We start from the raw sequence: 21840 nt of genomic DNA on the forward strand, positions 1-21840 counted from the left end.
TATTTTAGGGCAATATTGAAGCATTTCTTTTGTCTCCCCTGCTGACAAGCAACCCCACTCCATTCTCCCTATGTTTGACCCAGCAAAATTCTCCATTAAGAGCTATTTAGAGGGTAAAGTCATTCAAAACATCAGGGTAAGGAGAGTTGTGCATTTTATGACTTACTGTCGTTAATTGTGCCCTCTCCCCTAGTATTCAAGTCATTGCCTTTGAAACTGCTTGACCTTGATTCTATGAGAGGTTGTGTCTCACTTCTATAGATGATAATTCTGTCACAGATTTATAGGCTCAATATAGTCCTGATACCAAATTGGCCCTAGATGGTGCTTTCTGCCCCTTCTCCCTAGGATCTTTCCCCTCAGAGCTCACTCTTCACTCAGCTCAGTTGGACAGAAAGAGCAGAAGACAGTGAAGAGGAGGAGAGGCTGCAACCAGCTGGAAGCCCAAGAAATCCTACCCTCTCTGCATCTTGTTTGCTTCATCATAGGCTAAAACTAGGTCCCTAGATCTTTTTTTTTTTCTACTTGTTTTATTTTTATTATTTATTTATTTATTAACATCTTTATTGGAGTATAATTGCTTTACAATGTTGTGTTAGTTTCTGCCGTATAACAAAGTGAATCAGCTATACATATACATATATCCCCATATCCCCTCCCTCTTGCGTCTCCCTCCCACCCTCCCTATCCCACCCCTCTAGGAGGTCATAAAGCCCCGAGCTGATCCCCCTGTGCTATGCAGCTGCTTCCCACTAGCTATCTATTTTACATTTGGTAGTGTATATAAGTCCATGCCTCTCTCTCACTTCTCTCCAGCTTATAATTACTGCTCCCCGTGTCCTCAAGTCCATTCTCTACGTCTGCGTCTTTATTCCTGTCCTGCCCCTAGGTTCTTCAGGACCATCTGTTTTTTTTTTAGATTCCATATATATGTGTTAGCATACGGTATTTGTTTTTCTCTTTCTGACTTACTTCACTCTGTATGACAGTCTCTAGATCCATCCACCTCACTATAAATAACTCAGTTTCGTTTCTTTCATGGCTGAGAAATATTCCATTGTATATATGTGCCGGTCCCTAGGTCTTTTAATTCTACTATTATGCTGCTTCTTTTTCATACTTCCTCACTCACAGATCGCTATCTTTGTTCTCAATGTAGTCTTCGTAAAAACAGAAATCAAATGTCACCCAGAATTTTTACTTTCTATAAAATAAATATTCTAGACACATACAAACCATCAAATGTTTCATAATCTTTGGTCAAGGTCTATATATAATTCCATGTATAGGTCTATATATAGTTGGTTCAAGTGTCTACTTTTCATTTTATGCAAATATTGATGAGACAAACCATGTAAATAACTTAATTACCTTTATTATTATTGTTGTTCTATTAATATTAAAATAAAACTCTATTCAGTCCACTCTTATTTTCTGCTCTTCAGGCACTAAAATCTGTGTATGAAAAACCTTTATTACTGCCCTGATATCTAGCAACTTCTACAAACAGAAGTAGAGTGGATTTATTTTGTGACCACAGACATCATCCTGCGGTTGCTCAATGACTAGGGACAAGTTTTCATCTCACTCTACCAGCTTTCCTCAATCTCTTTTGTAATTTTGCTGTGCTTCATTTCCTCCCACCGAACAAGCTTTCTTTCAGCTATCTCGCTCAAGTATCTATATTTCTCTAACACACCAGACTAAGATTTTGAGATTTTTTTTTTGTTTTGCTATCCTGATGGACTTCTAAGTTGCCTCATAAATCCTGTTCTCACCTACATAAAACAGAATTCCTTGCTCAGAGTTTATTTCATTTGCTACCTGATGAGCAGTACCTGGAATGGAACCAGTAACTCTAGACAGATCAAAGTATTATTAACTCCCTGCAAGGAACGTGTTTTGCTTTCCTTTTCATTGGTTCCGAAATACTCTGTTTGTCCATCTGTCCATAAACATCTATCCATCCACCTATTCATCTATCTGTCCACTCAAAGAGAAAAGAGCACTCCTCCACTGTTGATGATAATCTAAATTGGTACTTTTTTCTGGAAGACAATTTGAAAAAATACATGCTGATTGTCTTAAAAATAGGGGGGAATTGTGGAAAGCAGCATCAGCTCTCTCTCTCGAAGTCAGCCTCAGCAAGGCACTGCATTTAGAGGAACGATCGTCCTTCAACCTGAGGGGAATTAAAAGCATTAGAATCTTTAACGTGGTCTCCCCAAAACACCAAATCTGGAATATGTTCAAAACCTGTAACAAAACCTTCTAAAAATCTCACTCACTCTCAGTCTCTTTCATGTACTTTGCAGCTATTCCAAAAACAAAACCAAAGAAAATACAGCAAACTCCTCCCACACTCCAGGCAATCAAAATCATCTCCTCCACTTATCTCAGATTTTCTTCTCCCTCCTTTCTTGTTACCCTGTTATATTTATTCCATTCCCCCCTGGTACTAAGGCCTAAGAACCAATGGGGCAGACAGAAAGAGGGTGTAGATCTCAGAAGTTTCTGAAAGTTTGGTCCCTGCCACTAAGACTTGTGCTTTGATGGACCATTTCATTACTGTGATTTTATCAAAAGAACTCAGTGGGCACCATGCAATCATTTATAATCCTAAAAAATTAAAATAACTCAAATGTACAAATATAAGGGCATTGCATACAATGAAATGTAATGCAACTATCAAGTATTATGATTTAAAGTATTTTATGACTTGGAAATATATTCACAGTATACAATTCATTTTTTAAAGGAAATTATGAAATAAAATATATATCCTGCTACCATTTTTAAAAGAAATATCGTTTGCTTTACATACATAGAAAATCTTAACACCAGTTCTCCCTGATGGTAAGATTGTAGGAGATTACATTTTTCTTCATGTTTATCTGTATTTTCTAATGTTTTATTAAAAAATGTTAAGGTTTTTACTAACTATCAGGTCTGTACCAGAAATAGAAAGATTGATAAAGTACAAGCCATACACCACATATCATTATTCCCTGGGCACTCACAGCCTGGTGGGAAAGTCAGACAGGAATGTAAATAAATAATTTAGTTAATTATGAGAGACGTTAAAACACACACACACACACACACACACACACACACACACACACACACATATATATACATCCATGGAATTAAAGAAGAAAAGACAAGTCTTTTGGAGTACGAGAGATACTGAGAGAAATTGCACAGAGGACATGAGTCTTGAATGAAGGCTAAAGCAGAAAAAAATAGTCCAGGCAAAGGGAACATTAGATTCAAAGGCACATAAATATAAAAGTGCATGGCATATTCAGGAAATATACAGTGACTTTGGTATACCTCTTACAGATAGTACAAGGGAATAGCAAAAAATGAGCTGGAGAGAGAGGCTGGGTTCCCATGTAAAAGTCTTTTATGCCATGTTGAAAATTTGGGACTTTTTCCTAAGGAACCATTAAAGGATTTTAAGAAAGAAAATGCATCATTTGATTTCTGTTTTAGAAGATAACTAGCTCTGGTGGAAGTATGGCTTAAATAGGTAGAGACTGGGGGGGAGGGAGAGTTATTAGAAAACTTGTAGTAGTTCCAGTGAAGGGTAATGGCATAACATACACAATTCTAGCAGATGGAATTGTTACAAAGTATGAAGACCTTTTTTAAAAATATATTTATTCATTATTTATTTATTTAGGCTGCGCTGGGTCTTAGCTGTGGCATGAGGGATCTTTGTTGTGGCACATGGGATGTTTTGTTGCGGCACGTGGGATCTTTAGTTGCGGCATGTGGGATCTTTTTTAGTTGCAGCATGTGGACTTCTTAGTTGTGGCATGCAAACTCTTAGTTGTGGCATGCATGTGGGATCTAGTTCCCCAACCAGGGATCGAACACAGGCCCCCTGCTTTGGGAGCTCAGAGTCTTACCCACTGGACCACCAGGGAAGTCCCTGAAGACACTTTTATTTGCTTATTTCAGAGTAAGTACAGTTAACAGTCTTGTTCTTCTCATTACATTGCTATGTTCAAAGATCAAATTCTTCAGAGATCAAGCTATAGTTTCATGAGTAGGAGGTAGTAACAGACTTTACTAAAGTCTGTTTGGTGACAGACTCATAAACAAACAAACTCTGTGACTCTTAGGGAGAGTTTTATATGCTTCATTATGTTGACACTATGGGTCAACATAGGTGACACATGTTTAACATTACATTATCAGATTAATTTCAAACACATTACATTAAAAGGCATAAAAGGTATGACATGTTTATAATCATGTTGCCTCTTCCTGTCAAAGTCAGCATTTATAAATTAAAAGGTACAGTTTTCTCATGATCATTGGACACTTGAACGATCATTGCTGAAGAGGTCACATGGGAATCAGCAGAAAGTTAATGAATCCTATTACAAAAAGCCACACCTGCTGAATGCTGAGCTTATCTCACTCACATTTATATAAAAGAAAATTTCAAATTATCTTTTAAATTGGTAAGTTAGGCATCAATATAATGGGCCAGCGTGAGTCAAAGCATATGACCTTTAAAGAAGGAAGTAAGACAAGAGGAAGTAGAGAAATGGAGGAACAATAAATTGGGTAAATACATAATTACATAACCTAGGAATCTCATCAGAGCTCTGTTTAAGCAAACAGGCTAGAGCAGTTGTTAATAAAACATTTAATTTACAAATTATTTTATGATCAAAACTGTTTACTATTGTGGACTATTGGTGTTTCAAAAGAAATATAGAGATTTTTCATAATTGTCCATGTCATTAATAGAACTGTCTTAGCTCTGTCCAGGCTTAACTCTAAGAACTGGCATGAAAACTGCTGATTGCTCCCAGGAGTCTAACCCTGCCTAGTTTCTTCTCTCCTCTCACCACCCTCCTCCCCTATTGATTTATAGGAACCAGCTGTGCCTTAACCGAGAGTTTGTGGTGTGCTCAGAATGATGTACACACATTTTCCTTTGCATTTATATCTTTATGTCTTGCTAGCCTTTTTGCCTGTGTAACAACTAAACAAGGCACTTCATTCCTGATTAAGTGCATTTTACACAAAGTAAGAAGGAGAAATAAAGTTAGAGTCTGAAAAGTACTTTATTAGCCATGTTAACTAATCCTTCTAGTTGAATTTATGTAACATCTACCAATATTTTTTCTTTTAATTTTATTCAAACCTTAGTTATACAGAATTGGATGCCTTATTATGACTGGTCTTGGAGAAGGCATTTTTGTTTATTCTTTTGTGTGTTTATTAATAATAATAAGCAGCAGTACTTTTGAACTCGCCACTCAACCTGGAATTGATACATTGAATGACTTATAACAGCCTCTGTGCTTCTCTCCCACCCATTACATTGGCCTGAATCTCGTGTTTATCATTCTCTTGATTTTATATATATAAAAGTTTTATGTATATATGATATATGCTGATCATATATATACACACATAAATAATATGCTCCTAAAAATATATACTTCTGGTGCTTCCCTGGTGGCACAGTGGTTGAGAGTCCACCTGCCAATGCAAGGGGGGCGGGTTCGTGCCCCGGTCCGGGAGGATCCCACGTGCCGCGGAGCGGCTGGGCCCATGGGCCGTGGCCGCTAGGCCTGCGCATCTGGAGCCTGTGCTCTGCAATGGGAGAGGCCACAACATTAAGAGGCCCACGTACTACAAAAAAAAAAAAAAAAATTCTATAAAATATATACTTCTAAAAATTGTTATATACATGTATCTGTGGTTTAGTTGTAGTTGTCTTTATTATATGAGCATCACGCAGTATGAAGTCATCTGGGACATGTTCTTTTTACTTGTAGTGTTACTAATATATTCATATTGTAGTATTTTATTGTGTAAATATACCATAATTTATTTGTCCATACCTCTGTGATGGCTATTTAGGCTGCTTCCAGTATTTCGTTTATTTTTAGTTATGAAAACTGTGGCTCTGGATATCCTGGCATGTGTCTCCTGGAGTTTCTCTTGGGTATATGCCTTGAAGAGGAATTGCCGATTTGTCAGTGATGTGAATACTCAACTTGAGATCATTGCAAGCAATGCATAATAGATCCTATTGGCCCTCATCCTCTCTAGCCCTTGATATTTTCATGAACCAAGATTATATTTAACCCTATTGTGTCCATATCACCTGAGGTTCCTTCTTTTCCTTCTACCTCATGAGGAACCATTTATACATGCTCAATTGGTAAACACAAGAAGTGTTAGAGAGGTAGAGATCAACACTTCCAACCTTAGAAGGGATTGAAGGAGAATCTCCACCTGAGTCAGCTTCATCTCCCAAGATCCTGGAATCAAATTTTGGTCAAAGAAAAGTAATATAACAAACCCATGAAAGTAGACCATTGGCCCACCATTGGCTTGGAACTGAGCCTGTTCTGAACTCAGTCACTGAGACTCTTGTTTGTATGTCATTTGTTACAGCTCATTTACTCTATAATTCAAGTTGAATTCCCAGGAAACAGATGAATGGATTTCTTGCTTCTGAGTCTCAGTTTCTCCACTTTTCTGTCATTGTCACCAAAGGCAAGTTCGTCTGCCTGACACACAGTGAGGCCAAACAAACCAAAATGTTGGAGTTTGGAGCAGAGGAAGCTTTATTGCAGGGCCATGCCAGGAGACGGTGGCTCGTGCCCAGAAAACCCGGAACTCCCTGAAGGTTTCAGCAAAGCATTTTTAAAGGCCAGGTGAGGGGTGGGTATCGCAGGGTATGTGATCAGCTCATGCACAATTCTCTGGTTCGTTGATAGTGAGGTAACAGAGCAGTGTCACAGGGGTTAACATTATCAATCCTTAGGCTTCAGGAGGTGTGGGGGCTGTGTGCTCATGGTCACCAAGTAGTTAACACCTTCCATTTGGTGTGGGGGGGGAGGGGTTCATATCTGTAAAACAACTCAGGAAATGTGCATCAGATACTATTATCTAGGTACTTCAGAGAACAGCTAAAGCAGAGGACATGGAGGAAGGGCATGCCCTGGGATGGCCCTAAAGGGTCCTGCTCGGTTACACAATTTCCCTATATTAGGTTCACTGACCTTTCATTGTTTAGATCGTGGCTTGTGTATCCTACTGTCTTTCTCCCTGGTCTGTTTTCCCAGTAAGAAAAACTCATTTCTAAATTATTTCCTCTAGCCTCATTCCAACTTTCCTGACCCAGTTGGTCTCCTGATCAATATCCTTCCCCTGTCCTGCTTTCCACAAACATAAAAGAAGCAGTTATGATTATAATACTGTGAAAGAAAGAGGAGTTTCACAATCCTTTCTCTTTTCCTTCAGTGAGACTTATTCTATCTAGCCTTTCTATTTTTTTCCCTAATGCTATAGAGCAATTTAGCCTTTGGAAGAAATTTATTTTATTGTATGAACTTTAGTTAGCTTACAGTTTTTCTTTTCCTTGATACAACTTACTACTATTGCCCTTACTAGATATTCTTTAACACACATGTGAAAGGAAGATAGGCAGGCAACTTTTCATAAGCTGGAAGAAATCAGGGGAGGAAAAAAGGGAATTAAGAAGATCAAAGGAGGGCTTCCCTGGTGGTGCAGTGGTTGAGAGTCCGCCTACCGATGCAGGGGACACGGGTTCGTGCCCCGGTCTGAGAAGATCCCACATGCCGCGGAGCGTCTGGAGCCTGTGCTCCGCAACGGGAGAGGCCACAACAGTGAGAGGCCCGCGTACCGAAAAAAAGAAAAAAGATCAAAGGAGCTGTGATTAGTGAAACACAAAAGAGTCCAGGGCCTTGCTGGAAAGGTGTGAAGAAAGGCATGAAAAAGATATTAAGACACACAGTTTTTTATGCCAAGCACCAAGTCATACTGTCAGCTGAGATAGCTTGATCACTGATGAGAAAATGATGACAATACAAGGTGAAGTCACTTCAGACTGAGGGATTAAGAGGGAAGCAATTTGTAATGATCTCTTCAGACACACCAAATGTTAGCAAGTAATGTGTTCTCAATTTAAGTAGTGGCTACACAGGAAAAAATGGTTTGCTTATTTATTTATTTACTTACTTTTTTTTTGTTTGGCTGCACTGGCTCTTTGTTGCTGCGCACGGGCTATCTCCAGTTGCGGCGAGTGAGAGCTACTCTTTGTTGTGGTTCTCGGGCTTCTCATTGTGGTGGCTTCTCTCGTTGCGGAGCACGGGCTCTAGAGTGCGCAGGCTTCAGTAGTTGTGGTGCGTGGGCTTAGTTGCCCTGCAGCATGTGGGATCTTCCTGGACCAGGGGTCGAATCTGTGTCCCCTGCATTGGCAGGCAGATTCTTCACCACTGGACCACCAAGGAAGTCCTTACTTACTTATTATGAGTATATTTTTTAGAACAGTTTAAGGTTCACAGCAAAATTAAGGGGAATACAGAGATTTCCCATATACCTCTGGCCCCATTATCAACCACCCCCACCAGAATGGTATATTTGCTGCAGTTGATGAACCTACATTGATACATCATTATCACTCAAATTTCATAGTTTACCTTGTTCACTCTTGGTGTTGTACATTCTGTGGGTTTGGATAAATGTATAAAATTAGGGTATCATACAGAGTATTTTCAATGTCCTAAAAATCCTCTATGTTCTGCCTACTTACCACCCCTTACCTCTGGTATATTTATTTAACAAAATAATTCAACATGGATTTCTTGGTTGGCCTTTCAGGATATTAAATATGTGAATTGCTTTGCAAAATTAAATTTTTAAACTTTCCACACACTTAATGGTTTAAATAGGGACTGACTACAAAATAACCATCACAGTCTACAGAAATTGAATAACATGAAGAAAGTTAGGTGGCTGCAGTATCCATGGTGAGAGGAGACACAAGCCCTGAACCATCAGATTATTAAGAAAAAGAATATCTAAGTGCTTAGACGTTAAGTTGCCTTGGAGCAGAGAAAAAAAACTCAGGTGGAGTAAATAGAAGAGGACTCAGGTCCTCCTGTGCCTACAATTGTACTAATAGGGCCCCTAAACACTGCCCAGGTGCAAGCCCCTCTCCTTAATCCCCACATCCACTGGGGGCTGCTGAGAACACAGCAGCCTCACATCTCAGAGCTCCTCTAGTTAAGTGTGCCCTCGCAGGTGTACCCTCATCCATATCTGTGATTCCTGTCTCCCTGCTGAACTTCTCTTTTCTCCCTTCCCTTCCAAAATCTTCCACAGAGCCCACTGGATCTGTTTTTTGGTAGGCAAAATTTCCAGTGTTTTTGCTTTACTTATTGCATTTTCCCTCAGACTCCTGGCCTTAGCTTAAACCTGAGGACAGCAGCTCTCTTGCAGCCTTCTCCCACAGCTCAAGTATCTCAAGATTGGGAGTTGCCATGGTACCCTTACTCTACACCGAAACTTCCAGCCCTGTCTCCATTTTTATGTGCAAATCATTTGAGGTTACTTATACTACTTATATCACCTCTGTCCCCTCACTGTGGTCATCAATCAACCTCTAGGCCACTTCTACCCAATACTGAAGACTTCATAATCTTTCTTCTATACCCCAGCCCTGACATCACACTGAGTGACTATCAAAGTTTACATTGAAGACCCAACCAATTCCCTAGCCTGTTAGTTCCTAGAACTCTGTGCTTTCAATCCCTTCCACCTCCACCATACTTCAGTCTCCAAGTCCCATGACCACATCCTGGACCTCGACCTTGTCATTCCACAGAAGTGCCTCATCTACGATAATAGTGTTGGATTTAAGACTCTGTTCAAAGCCTCCTAACTTACTAGCTCTCTCATTCAGTTGCTTCTCCTACATCTATTCTTCACAGGGAACTCCGACTCCCCCCATTTATCAGTCCTCTCTGTTTTCCTTTCATCCCATCCAACTTAATTGTTACTGTTCATCAATCCAAATAATACTTCAACTCCTTGCTTTCTATTCCATCCAAATGGATGGATCCCACTCTGCTTGATTCCAGTGGTTTTCTTCCTCTCCATAGAATCCAAGCTGTTCAGTGCTACAATGAAAAAAATATAACAAAACCTCAAATCTTGGGGCCACTTTTAATTCATGGTCTCAATCTTCAACTGTATGCTATTCACCCATACTTCTACTTTATTGATTAAGAGGCTGTGTTCTGGAGACAGATTGGATCCATTTGAATCTTGATACCAACTCCAGCACTCACTAGCTGTGTTACCTTAGGTGAGCCACTTAACTTCTCTGTGCCTCAATTTCCATATCTGTAAAACAAGATAATAAAGTATCTACTTCATATGGCTGCAGAGAAGATTAAATGAGTTAGAGCAATGAATGAATGATACATAACAACTTCTTGTTGGGTTTGTACATTATTATTATTGTTTCTTTAATTGGATTTCTGTTTTATTCTTTCTAGTAGTTATTTTTAACCTTTATCATGTGTTCCTTCTGCTTAGAACCCTCTTCCTCCTGACCCACCCACACTTATTTGGCTGATTCCCACTCAATCTTTCAGTCTCAGGTTAGATTTCATTTTTTTCTGAGAAGTCATACCCTATCTTACTCTGTAACCCTACATTTGGGTTAAGGGTCCTTTCTCCGTACTCTCATAGCTGTACTTCCCCCACCATGCTATTTATCACTGTGTTATAATCGACTGTAATCCCCTTGAGAGATCGAGATATATCTTGCTCTTGGTTGTATCCTTAGCATCTAGCACAGAGCTGGCACATAGGAAAAAATCAATATATATGTGCTAAATAAATATGTGAATAATGTTTGAAAAAATGAAGATCCAGCCAAGACTGTGAACTCCCTTGGGACAGCCATTATGTATTATCTTTGGATCACTTTTAATGCCTAACAAAGATTCTTGTAATACTTAGGAATCAATAAATATTTTTCAAATAATCATTTTTCTATATCTCTTGAAAGTTGTTTCTAAAATTCCAAAGGACTCATACCCTTTATCAATTTGCTTCTTCTCTACATGTCAAAATAGTTTCATTCTTCAACTCAACTGAAACATAGTCTTCTCTAGTAAGCTTTTACCAATCCCTTTGTTCTGGCTATCTATTGCTGTGTAATAAACTACCCCAAAACTTAGTGGCCTAAAACAACAATCTATTATTACGCCTCACAGTTCTGTGGGTGTTCTGCCATATACCAGGGGCTGCAGTCATCTGAAGGCTTGACTAAGCTGGATGTCCAAGATGGCACACTCCCATGGCTGGCAGTTTGTGTTGGTTGTTGATGGGTGAAATGCTCAGCTGAGGCTCTTAACTAGAGCAACTGCATGGGTACTGTCCATGTGGCTTGGGTTTCTCACACATAACAGCCTCCAGATAGGTACTCTTCTTATATGATCACTGGCTTCCAAATGGCAGGAAGCAGAAGCTTCCAGGCCAGCTAAGGACTATGCCTGGAAATGGCTCAGATGTCGCTTCTACTGCATTTTATTGATCAAGGCTATCACAGGCCCTCCTGGATTCAAGAAAGTGAAGAAATAAACTCCACTTCTTGCTGAAGGAGTGTTGAGATCAAATAACAGAAGAGGTATTGTTATGACCATCTTTGAAAAATACAATCTGCTAGATCCCTTAAGGCAAAATTAATCCCTTCCTTGTATGTTCTGTAAGATTTCCTTTAGTCCTTTTTTTTTCTTTCTTTTAACATTGATTTCCACCTCTGGGCTGAGAATTATTTTGCAGGGAAAGGTATCTCAATCTATATGCACAAAACATTGGGTAAATGGAATAAAATTATATGACTAAAACATATAATTATTTAAAAATTATATATAAATGTTTTATGATTAAATTTATTATATTTTTTTAACCAACCCATATATGAAATCCAGATACTGTGGGGGATCTGCAAAATTTTTATATAAAATCTACTAAACATTGATTAGTTTATATGTTTGTCTCTTCTTGAACTAGATTAAACTAGATTGAACTAGATTGACACCAGAACTAAATTAGGTGTCAGTGGGCCTGAGTACTTAGCTTGACAATCTTTAGATCCCTAAAATCTAGCAGATTAAATCATGCATAACAGATGCTCAATATAATTTGGCTTGGTTTGGTTATAAATTTTATTTAAAAATGTAATCTCTACCATTCATTTATACATTCAACAAATATTGATCAGGTACTGATTATGTTGCAAACACAATGGTTTTGGGCAGGGATAAATGGTGAACAAAAACAGTTTGCAGCTTAGTGGGGTAGACAGATATTGATTATAGAATCACCCTAAGGATGTAAACTTTCAATTGTGATAAGCACTTTGTATTAGTTTCCTAGGGCTGCCGTAACAGAATACCACAAACAAGTGGTTTAAAAAATAAATAGTTATTGTTTCACAGTTCTGGAGGCTGGAAGTCTAAAATCAAGGTGTCAGGAGGGTTGGCTCCTTCTGAGGGATGTGAGAGAAAGATCTGTTCCGGGTCTCTCTCCTTGGCTTGTAGATGGACGTCTTCTCCCTGTGTCTCTTCACATCATCTTCCCTCTATGAGTGTTTCAGTATCCAACTCCCCCTTTTTATAAGGACTCCCATCATATTGGATTTGGGGGCACCCTAGTGACCCCATTTTAACTTAATTACTTCTGTAAATACCTTGTCTCCAAATAAGGTCACACTGAGTTACTGGGGTTAAGACTTCATCATATGAATTTGGGGGTGTCACAATTCAACCCTTAACACTTCTCAAAGGAAAAGTCTGTAGCACTATGAGAACTCATAAGAAGGGGTTTGAGGTAGTTAGAGTGGCTGAAGAAGGCTTCCTTAAGGAAGTAAAGCTGAGTGGAGACCTGAGGATGAATGGGCATTTACTAGAAAAAGAGGAAAGAGAAGAAGATTGTAAGCCACAGAAATCTTTTGGTGAGGGAGAGCATGATGAGTACAAGCAGCTGAAAGAAGGCTAGCAAAGCTGGGGCAGAACAGTGATGTGATCTCCATAATGTAAAAATATTATGGAGAAAATCTTAGGCCTACAATGATGTCATTTTTCTCTGAGAAGATTATGTTTGCTTCTGTCAGGTGGCTGTGGTTACCAGCAATCCCAGATGAACATAATCCAATCAGGGCTAGAGATGGTTCCTAAGCCTACTTTGGTCCTTTTGATCATTGATTTATTTCCAGTTTACCCTACTTCTAAGATATACCTGTTTAGGGTCCTAACCCAAAGCCTGGGCATTTATTAAACCCTCCTGAACAGGAGGTTGGGGTACATGTCCTACACTCCAGATTTTGTCCCTCTAACTTCATGAATCTATCAAAAATTCTGTTGAAATTCTTTGCCTCCCCTGTAATCAGTAGATAACCCTAGGTGTGGCTCCAAATGCCAAGTTCACCTGCCTGGGCTTTCTTTTTCTCTTAGCAGAAGATTTCGTTCAAATGACCTGTTTCACTATTACACCAAATGGCTGCTTGTGGAGAATCAATGGTCAAGAAGTCAGATGAATGCTGGTAGAATAAAAAGGAAATGACATTAATCGAGCACAATGATTATGATAACTAGCAGCAGAATGGTGAAAATGAAAAGAGATGGATAGATGGAGAAACATTACAGGGTAGAATTGGCAGAACTTGGAATGGATTGGATGTGGAGAATGAGAGAGAGAGAGGTGCCACAGACGACTCTTAGATTTCTAGCTTGAGCAACTGGATGGATGAGATGTCATTCATTGAGACATCCCATCCATCCCATGTGAAGAGAACTGACACAATTTGGGGCAAGGGTCACAAGTTTCTATTTGTATCTGTTGATTCTGAGGTGCTTTGAGACATTTAAAAAGGTACATCAATTAAACATCTATATGCATGAGCTCAAAAAAGAGATCTGAGTGGGAGATGTAAGTTTTTGCATCACCATGGATGTGGAAGATAGACCAGGATGGAGGTTTAAGAAGCCCCAACATTTGATTGTCCTTCTTTGCAAGGGTGAAAGACGGAAAGAGGCAATGGCCAGAGATGTATGGAAAAAAACAGAAAATGAAGGAAATTTAGTGTTTCAAGAAGAAAGGTTAGTTAACAGTATTGAATGCTGCTGAAAATTCGAGTGTGATAATTAAATATAGATGGCGTTCTTAAATTTAAGTTGCTAGTGGTGAGGCATTAATCACTGCAACCTATATAAAGCTATTTAGGAGGGCAACGCTATAAAGCTTTGAGAAGACAATATACAAAAACGTTGTTATAATCTCAAAGTAGGGAAGGATTTCTTAAGCAGGACACCAAATGCATTAACAATAATGTAAAAGATTCTTAAATGTGACTACATTAAAATAGATTCTCATCATTAAAGATACTATATAGTTTAAAAAGCAAGCCACAGAATGGAAGAAGATATTTGCAACATTTAAAAATGACAGACCCTGTACTCAGATCTCTGAATAGCTCAAATGATCGATAGAAGAAAAAACAGACAACTCAACCAAAAATGGGCAAGACAGACACTTTACAAGAGAGGAGATGCAAATAGGTAATCAATATATGAAAAAGTGTTCAATCTCTTTATTAATAACTATTTATTTATGTAAATTAAATCTATACTCCTCCTCACCTTACCCAACCACTACTATGTTTAAAAGTTTGAGAACACCAAATGCTGGCAGCAAAGATGAACTCTCAGAAGCTGCTGGTAGGAAAACACATTAGTATAAAATTTTGAAACAGTTTGGCATAATAAAGGTGAAGATACATAAACCTTTGACCAGGGATTCCACTTCTGTGCATAAAACCCTAGAGAAAAATCATGCACATGTGTGCCAGGACACATGTACAGAAATGTTCTTTGCAGCATTGTTAATTAACCCAGGCCATCAATTCACAATATACACATCTATCAAACCATTATGCAGTATACCTTAAATTTATACAATTTATATATCGATTAGATCTCAATAAAACTGGAAAAAATAATATTCTCAGGACAGAAACAACTCAAATGTCCTTCAACAGTAAAACAGTTAAATAGTCTGTGAGATTTCACATAATGAAGAATCATACAGTAATGAAAGTGGATTTTATGCGAGATCATATGGATGGATCTCATCAGCATATTATTGAGTTAAAGAAACATCTGCAAAAATAATACACAAGTGTGATTCTAATTATCTGATTCAAAAGCAGACAAAATTAAATTATATTGCCTAGGGAGGTATACCTAAGTGGTAAAAATATAAACAAGCAAAGATTGGTTATCACAAAAGTCGGAATGTTTACCTCTAGGTGAAAGTTTGGGGATTGTAACCGGGGAGGAGTTTGGGGGAGACATAGGAGATTGGCAATGTTCTACTTTTTGATCAGAGTGGCTATATGGGTGTTCGCTTTCTAATTATTCTGTAAACAGTACACATGGTTTATGATTGTTCTGTATGAAAGTTATATCTCATCATACAAAAGTAAAAAAAAAGGAAAAACCAAAACTTCCTTGAAAATTATACCACTTAATGTTGAGTTAATCCCATTATTTTTGCAAATGGTATTTTCCTGTAGTGATTGAGTAAATCAGTGTAATGACTGAGGCTATGACCACACATGATGTTGCATTTAGCCAGCAAAAATTCCCTGTATTTGTGGAATCAGATAAAAATTTGAAAAAAATTGCTTTGATTCCTAGGTGGGATCATTAAATGCATGCTTCCTTGCCAAGAGGAATTTCCAAGTTAATGTGTATGAAGCTAGAGAAGGTAAGACAATACTGAATAACGTGAGATGTTGTTCTGATTCTTTGACTTCTTCCTCCTTACATTTTTTTTCTTTTTTTTTTTAACATTGTTATTGGAGTATAATTGCTTTACAATGGTGTGTTAGTTTCTGCTTTATAACAAACTGAATCAGCTTTACATATACATATATCCCCATATCCCCTCCCTCTTGCATCTCCCTCCCACCCTCCCTATCCCACCCCTCTAGGTGGTCACAAAGCACCGAGCTGATCTCCCTGTGCTATGCAGCTGCTTCCCACTAGCTATCTATTTTACATTTGGTAGTGTATATATGTCCATGCCACTCTCTCACTTCTTCCCAGCTTACATTTCCCCCTCCCCGTGTCCTCAAGTCCATTCTCTACATCTACATCTTTATTCCTGTCCTGCCCCTAGGTTCTTCAGAACCATTTTTTTTTAGATTCCATATATATGTGTTTGCATACGGTATTTGTTTTTCTTTCTGACTTACTTCACTCTATATGAGAGTCTCTAGGTCCATCCACCTCACTGCAAATAACTCAACTTCATTTCTTTTTATGGCTGAGTAATATTCCATTGCATACATGTACCACATCTTCTTTATCCATTCATCTGTCAATGGACACTTAGGTTGCTTCCATGTCCTGGCTATTGTAAATAGAGCTATAGTGAACATTGTGGTACATGTCTCTCTCTTTTTTTAAAAAAAATATTTATTTATTTATTTTATGGTTGGGTTGGGTCTTCATTTCTGTGCAAGGGCCTTCTCTAGTTGTGGCAAGCGAGGGCCACTCTTCATCGCAGTGCGCAGGCCTCTCACTATTGTGGCCTCTCTTGTTGCGGAGCACAGGCTTCAGACACGCAGGCTCAGTAGTTGTGGCTCACGGGCCCAGTTGCTCCGTGGCATGTGGGATCTTCCCAGACCAGGGCTCAAACCTGTGTCCCCTGCATTGGCAGGCGGACTCCCAACCACTGCGCCACCAGAGAAGTCCCTACATGTCTCTTTTTGAATTATGGTTTTCTCAGTGTATATGCCCAGTAGTGGGATTGCTGGGTCGTATAGTAGTTCTATTTTTGTTTTTTAAAGAACCTGCATACTGTTTTCTATAGTGGCTATATCAATTTACATTCCTACCAACAGTGCAAGAGGGTTCCCTTTTCTCCACACCCTCTCCAGCATTTACTGTTTATAGATTTTTTGATGATGGCCATTCTGACCAGTGTGAGGTGATACCTCATTGTAGTTTTGATTTGCATTTCTCTAATGATTAGTGATGTTGAGCATCCTTTTATTTGTTTGTTGGCAACTCCTTAGATTTTAAAAAGAAAAAATATTTAAGAGATGCACTGTTAGATTTCATTAAAAACCTCAACTATCTAAATTTAATTTAATGCAAATATATTACTATCCGTGTTTTCTTTAAAAGAGTTAACAAGGTCTTTTAATTTGGTCCAGATGGCACCAGTTTTTCAGGTGCTCTATGCTCATCCCGTATTAGGATATAAGAAAGTGTGTGTAACATGGGGTTTACTTCCAATATCTTAGATATCCGAGTGACTAAATTTGCACGTGGAAGAAGCATTAATTTGGCCCTTTCTTATAGAGGACGACAAGCCTTGAAATCCATTGGCCTGGAAGATCAGGTACCTTGTTAATGCATTTTCCTTATAGAAAATAATATCTGCTGTTTTTCAACAACTGCACGGTCTTGATTTCTCCTAGTTCAAAGCACCACTTAATGCCAAAAAAACCTCTGCATGAGAGCTCATTTTACAAAGGTTTTCAAACTTCTAAATTTCACAACAGGGTGAACATTTCACACTTGAGGCACCTGGGGGGACCAGAGCAGGTTGTGGGGCAGGCAGATACTGTATCAGATGGGAACTTGATCATCACTTCTGACACTGGGCTCTCAACAGTATCGTGAACCTCTGCCTACAGAAGTGTGATCTGAGATGGCATCCAGGGTGAGAGGAGGCGGGCGAACTCCGTTCTTTTGACTACTTACGTCCATAATCTCTTATCCACAACTCTGTACTCCAGAAGTTCTGGGACTAGAAAGCTTTTTCATCACCCGCTCAGCAGCAAACTTGACCTGATGTGAGGCTCTTTATAGGCTTTTTTAAAAAAATCTCATTTCGTGTGAATGTGTTTTACTAAAGAAATATTGTATTAGGGGTGGTGCCCTAGACTCCTCTGTGTGTCATATAATAACCACATATGCACTACATTGCCTAGCTAAAATTTGAAAACTTCTGAATTCTGAAACCAATGAGCTCTCAGTGTTTGGATTGTGTGCCTGTTGCAGATTTTCCTTATATGGATTCAATGTTGCCAAACTTCTCACTATCATGTCTCTTGGAAATGTGAAGAGAAATAATATATTTTTATTGATAGCACTTTTGCAACAGTGTGTCTTTGAAACGATATATAAGTCAATATAACTGCCATTTGCATTTCCACATTTTTCTTAAGCATGTGTAGGAAAGCACTTTGCACTGGATTTCAGGAATCCTGGGATTTACTCCTCATGCATTACTCTCTTTTGTGATCATGAGAAAAATAACTTAATCTCTCTGACAATGAACCATTTCTTCGCTTGTAATATTTGCTTTAGACCAAATAAACTTGACGTCTATTCTAAAATCTAAAGGTTAAAAAAAACCTAAAAAGTAAAATTTGCAGGAACATAGTTTTTATTGATTTTCTACCATACTGTGTTCTCATGGACCTTTACATTTTTTGATTTTTGGAAAATACTTGAATAAGCACATTTTAAAATCGATATCTATCTTATTTGCATGATGCCACATTATGGAAATTGAAATTGATATTTCTGATTTTATTTCAGATTGTATCCCAAGGTATCCCCATGAGAGCAAGAATGATTCACTCTCTTTCAGGAAAAAAGTCTGCAATTCCCTATGGGACAAAGTCACAGGTAGGTTTAACTGGAGATACTTTTCTTGTAAAATGGTAATAACTGAGTCTAATGTCTGGAACCTGCTACTTTCTTGTTGGCCCTGCCTTTCTTCTCTAACCCTATCTTTGACATTGCTTGCCTGTTTAGAATGCAAGAACATATACTAGTTAATTCATATGAGATGCTTAGAAAGGGCCCAGTCCCTAATAACCATTCAATAATGGTTATTATTGTTATTGCTATCAGGCTGTTTTATGCCTCTATGCTTCACTCATACTGGCCTGGGATGCCCTTTCCCTCCCATCTCCTTTCAACTAGATAGAGATTACCATGTATTTATTGTTAAGCATACTATGCAAGAACAACGCTATGCAAACTTAAGTTTTATGATGCTATTGCCTCCCCCTGACTCTCTTTTCTCAAATTATTATTATTCTAGTTGTAATAGTTATAATAGAATTTATAGAATGAACTGGAAATGATTTCAGCATTGTATAATTTCTCAAACAGAGGCCAGATGATGATGTAGTGTTTAAGAAAGAAAATCCATTATCCTACTTTGTATTTTTCTTCTTATCTTTGAAATAGTAATGTACAGAGTTGGGCAAAGTATTTTTATCTGATTACACTTTCTTTCTGTGTTTATTTCTTTGAGAGAGAGAATGAATGTACCATAAATCTATCAACCATAGAAAAACCTCAGCTTACTTTATCCAGCAATGCCTCATTTTGCAGAGCCCAAGTGAGGTTCATATTCTTCTGACTCTCTGATCCTCTGCAGAGCGTCCATTGTAGGTAGATCAGCGCTTCTCAGACTCACCTGGGATCTTGTTAAAATACACAGTCTGATTCTGTAGGGCTGGGGTGGAGGCTGAGGTTCTGCAAACCAAATTCACCCAGGTGGTGTCCATGCTGCAGGTCCACAGACCACACTTTGGGTAGCAAGAAATAAAGCACATATGCTCATGGGAGTAAGGTCTTTGTGGATCTTGTGCTGATTAAAGAAGCTGAAGCACCTCATACTCATTAGGGTGGCTACTATCAAAAAATAAGTGTTGGTGAGGGTGTGGAGAAATAGGAAACTTGTACCCTGTGGGTGAGAATGTAAATTGGTGCATCTACTGTGGAAAACAGTGTGGTGGTTCCTCAAAAAATTAAAAATAGAACTACCATATGATTCAGCAATTCCACTTCTAGGTATATATTCGAAAGAACTGAAAGCAGGGTCTGGCAGAGATATTTGAACACCCATGATCATAGCAGCATTATTCTCAGTAGTCAACAAGTAAAAGCAACCAAAATGTCCATTGATGGATGGATAAACAAAATGTGGTATATACTAATGTGAGATAATAGAAAAAATACATACAGGTCTCTGCACTGGTTCCTGACATAGGGCTCCTAAAACCCTTGTAATCTTCTAAGTGATAAAAACACTAGGAGCATCTTTTGTTCTAATATTTGGTCTTTGGTTCCTTACACAGAGTTTCTAAATCCCTTGGAATTTCCTGGGTGACAGCAGTGTCTTTCCAGGTAACTCTGGATGGACTCCTGGATGGGGGCTGGTCACCAGAAAGACCAACTCATGATTAGAAGCTTGGAACTTTCAGATACAACCCCCATTCTCCAGAGGGGGGAGAGGGGCTGGAAATGGAGTTAATTATCCATCATGCCTACATGATAAAGCCTCTATAAAAATCCCAAAATTATGGGGTCCAGAGAGCTTCCAGGTTCATGAACACATGGAGGTACTGGGAGAGTGGCACACCCAGAGATGGCAAATACATACTTTATCCTATGCATCTCTTCCACCTAGATGTTCATCTGTATCCTTCATCATATTCTTTATAATAAACTGGTAAATGTAAGTAACCTGTTTCCCTTAATTCTGTGAGCCACTCTAGCAAATTGATTGAACTTGAAGAGGGGATCATGGCAACTTCTGATTTATAGCTGATTAGTCAGAAGCACAGGTGACAAACTGCATTTGCAATTGGCGTGTGAAGGAGAGGAATGGTCTTGTAGGGCTGAGCTTTTCACCTGTGGAGTCTGACGCCATCTCCAAGTTAGTAGTGTCAGAATAAACTATAGGGTGCCCAGCTGGAGTTGCAGAGAATTGCTGGTTTGAGGAAAACTCCCACATGTATATGGTGTCAGAAGTGTGGTGAGTGTGGTAATAGTATGAGAGTAAAGGAGAGACACACAGCAGAGGTGTAGGTTTTCTATACAACATAAAAAGGAATACCATTCAGCCTTCAAAAAGAAGGAAGCTCTGATATTCTACAACATAAATAAACCTTAGATAAACTAAGCTAAATAAGCCAGCCACAAAATGTTAAGTACTATATAATTCTGCTTATGTAAGGTATCTAGAGTAGGTATATTCATAGAAAGAGAAAGTAGAATGGTGGTTGACAGGGCCTGGAGGAAGGGAGGAATGGGGAGCTATTATTTAATGGGGACAGAGTTTCAGGTTTACAAGATGAAGAGTTCTGTGGATGGATGGTTCTGATAGTAGCGCAACAATGTAAACGTATTTAATGCCATCGAACTGTATATTTAAAAATGGTTAAGATGGTAAATTTTGTGTGCATTTAAAAAGTAATTGAAGGGCTTCCCTGGTGGCGCAGTGGTTGAGAGTCCGCCTGCCGATGCAGGGGACACGGGTTCGTGCCCCGGTCCGGGAAGATCCCACATGCTGCAGAGTGGCTGGGCCCGTGAGCCATGGCTGCTGAGCCTGCGCGTCCGGAGCCTGTGCTCCACAACGGGAGAGGCCACAGCAGTGAGAGGCCCGCGTACCGCAAAAAAAAAAAAAAAAAAAAAAAAGTAATTGAAAAGTAAAACATTCCAACGACTAAGTGGGAATGAGGGGGTAGTGGGGAAGGACTAAAATTTTCTATTTAATGACTTTTTAGAAATAATAACCTGCTTATTTTGGCATTATGAAAACTTAGGTACAGAGTCTTAATACATGAGCCTGGCAGGGGAAGGAAGGGAAAGAAAGTCCACTGACCATCCATAGTCAGATAAATGTCTTCAGATAATTAATATGTCCGTTTAATTGGCCCCAAATTGAGCTTGGTGCTATAAGAAAGAAAAGAATTGCCTCTTCTTGATAGGTAAGTAAGATTTACACATGCAAGTCAAGTATAAACTACACTAACTAAATGTATCTTTTCTGGAAGCAATAATTGTCCTCCTGTGCTATGCTAGCCATGCCCTGTGCTAGTTGCTGAGCAACAGGAGAGGAGCTTGCAACCTGGGGAGGACAGATAATAATCAAGTT

The 21840-nt window shown here is 38.8% G+C and overlaps 1 protein-coding gene across 1 annotated transcript in view; it reads left to right on the plus strand.

Annotated features, from left to right (window-relative positions):
* KMO (kynurenine 3-monooxygenase) overlaps positions 1-21840 on the plus strand; it is a 76751-nt gene that overhangs the window by 26120 nt on the left and 28791 nt on the right. Inside the window, 3 exon segments of the mRNA XM_059996743.1 lie at positions 15561-15630; positions 17177-17274; positions 18483-18572. Of these exon segments, the coding sequence (XP_059852726.1) occupies positions 15561-15630; positions 17177-17274; positions 18483-18572 (258 nt within the window).

The sequence above is a fragment of the Delphinus delphis genome, chromosome 1 (assembly GCF_949987515.2).
Source record: "Delphinus delphis chromosome 1, mDelDel1.2, whole genome shotgun sequence".
Taxonomy (NCBI): Eukaryota; Metazoa; Chordata; class Mammalia; order Artiodactyla; family Delphinidae; genus Delphinus; species Delphinus delphis.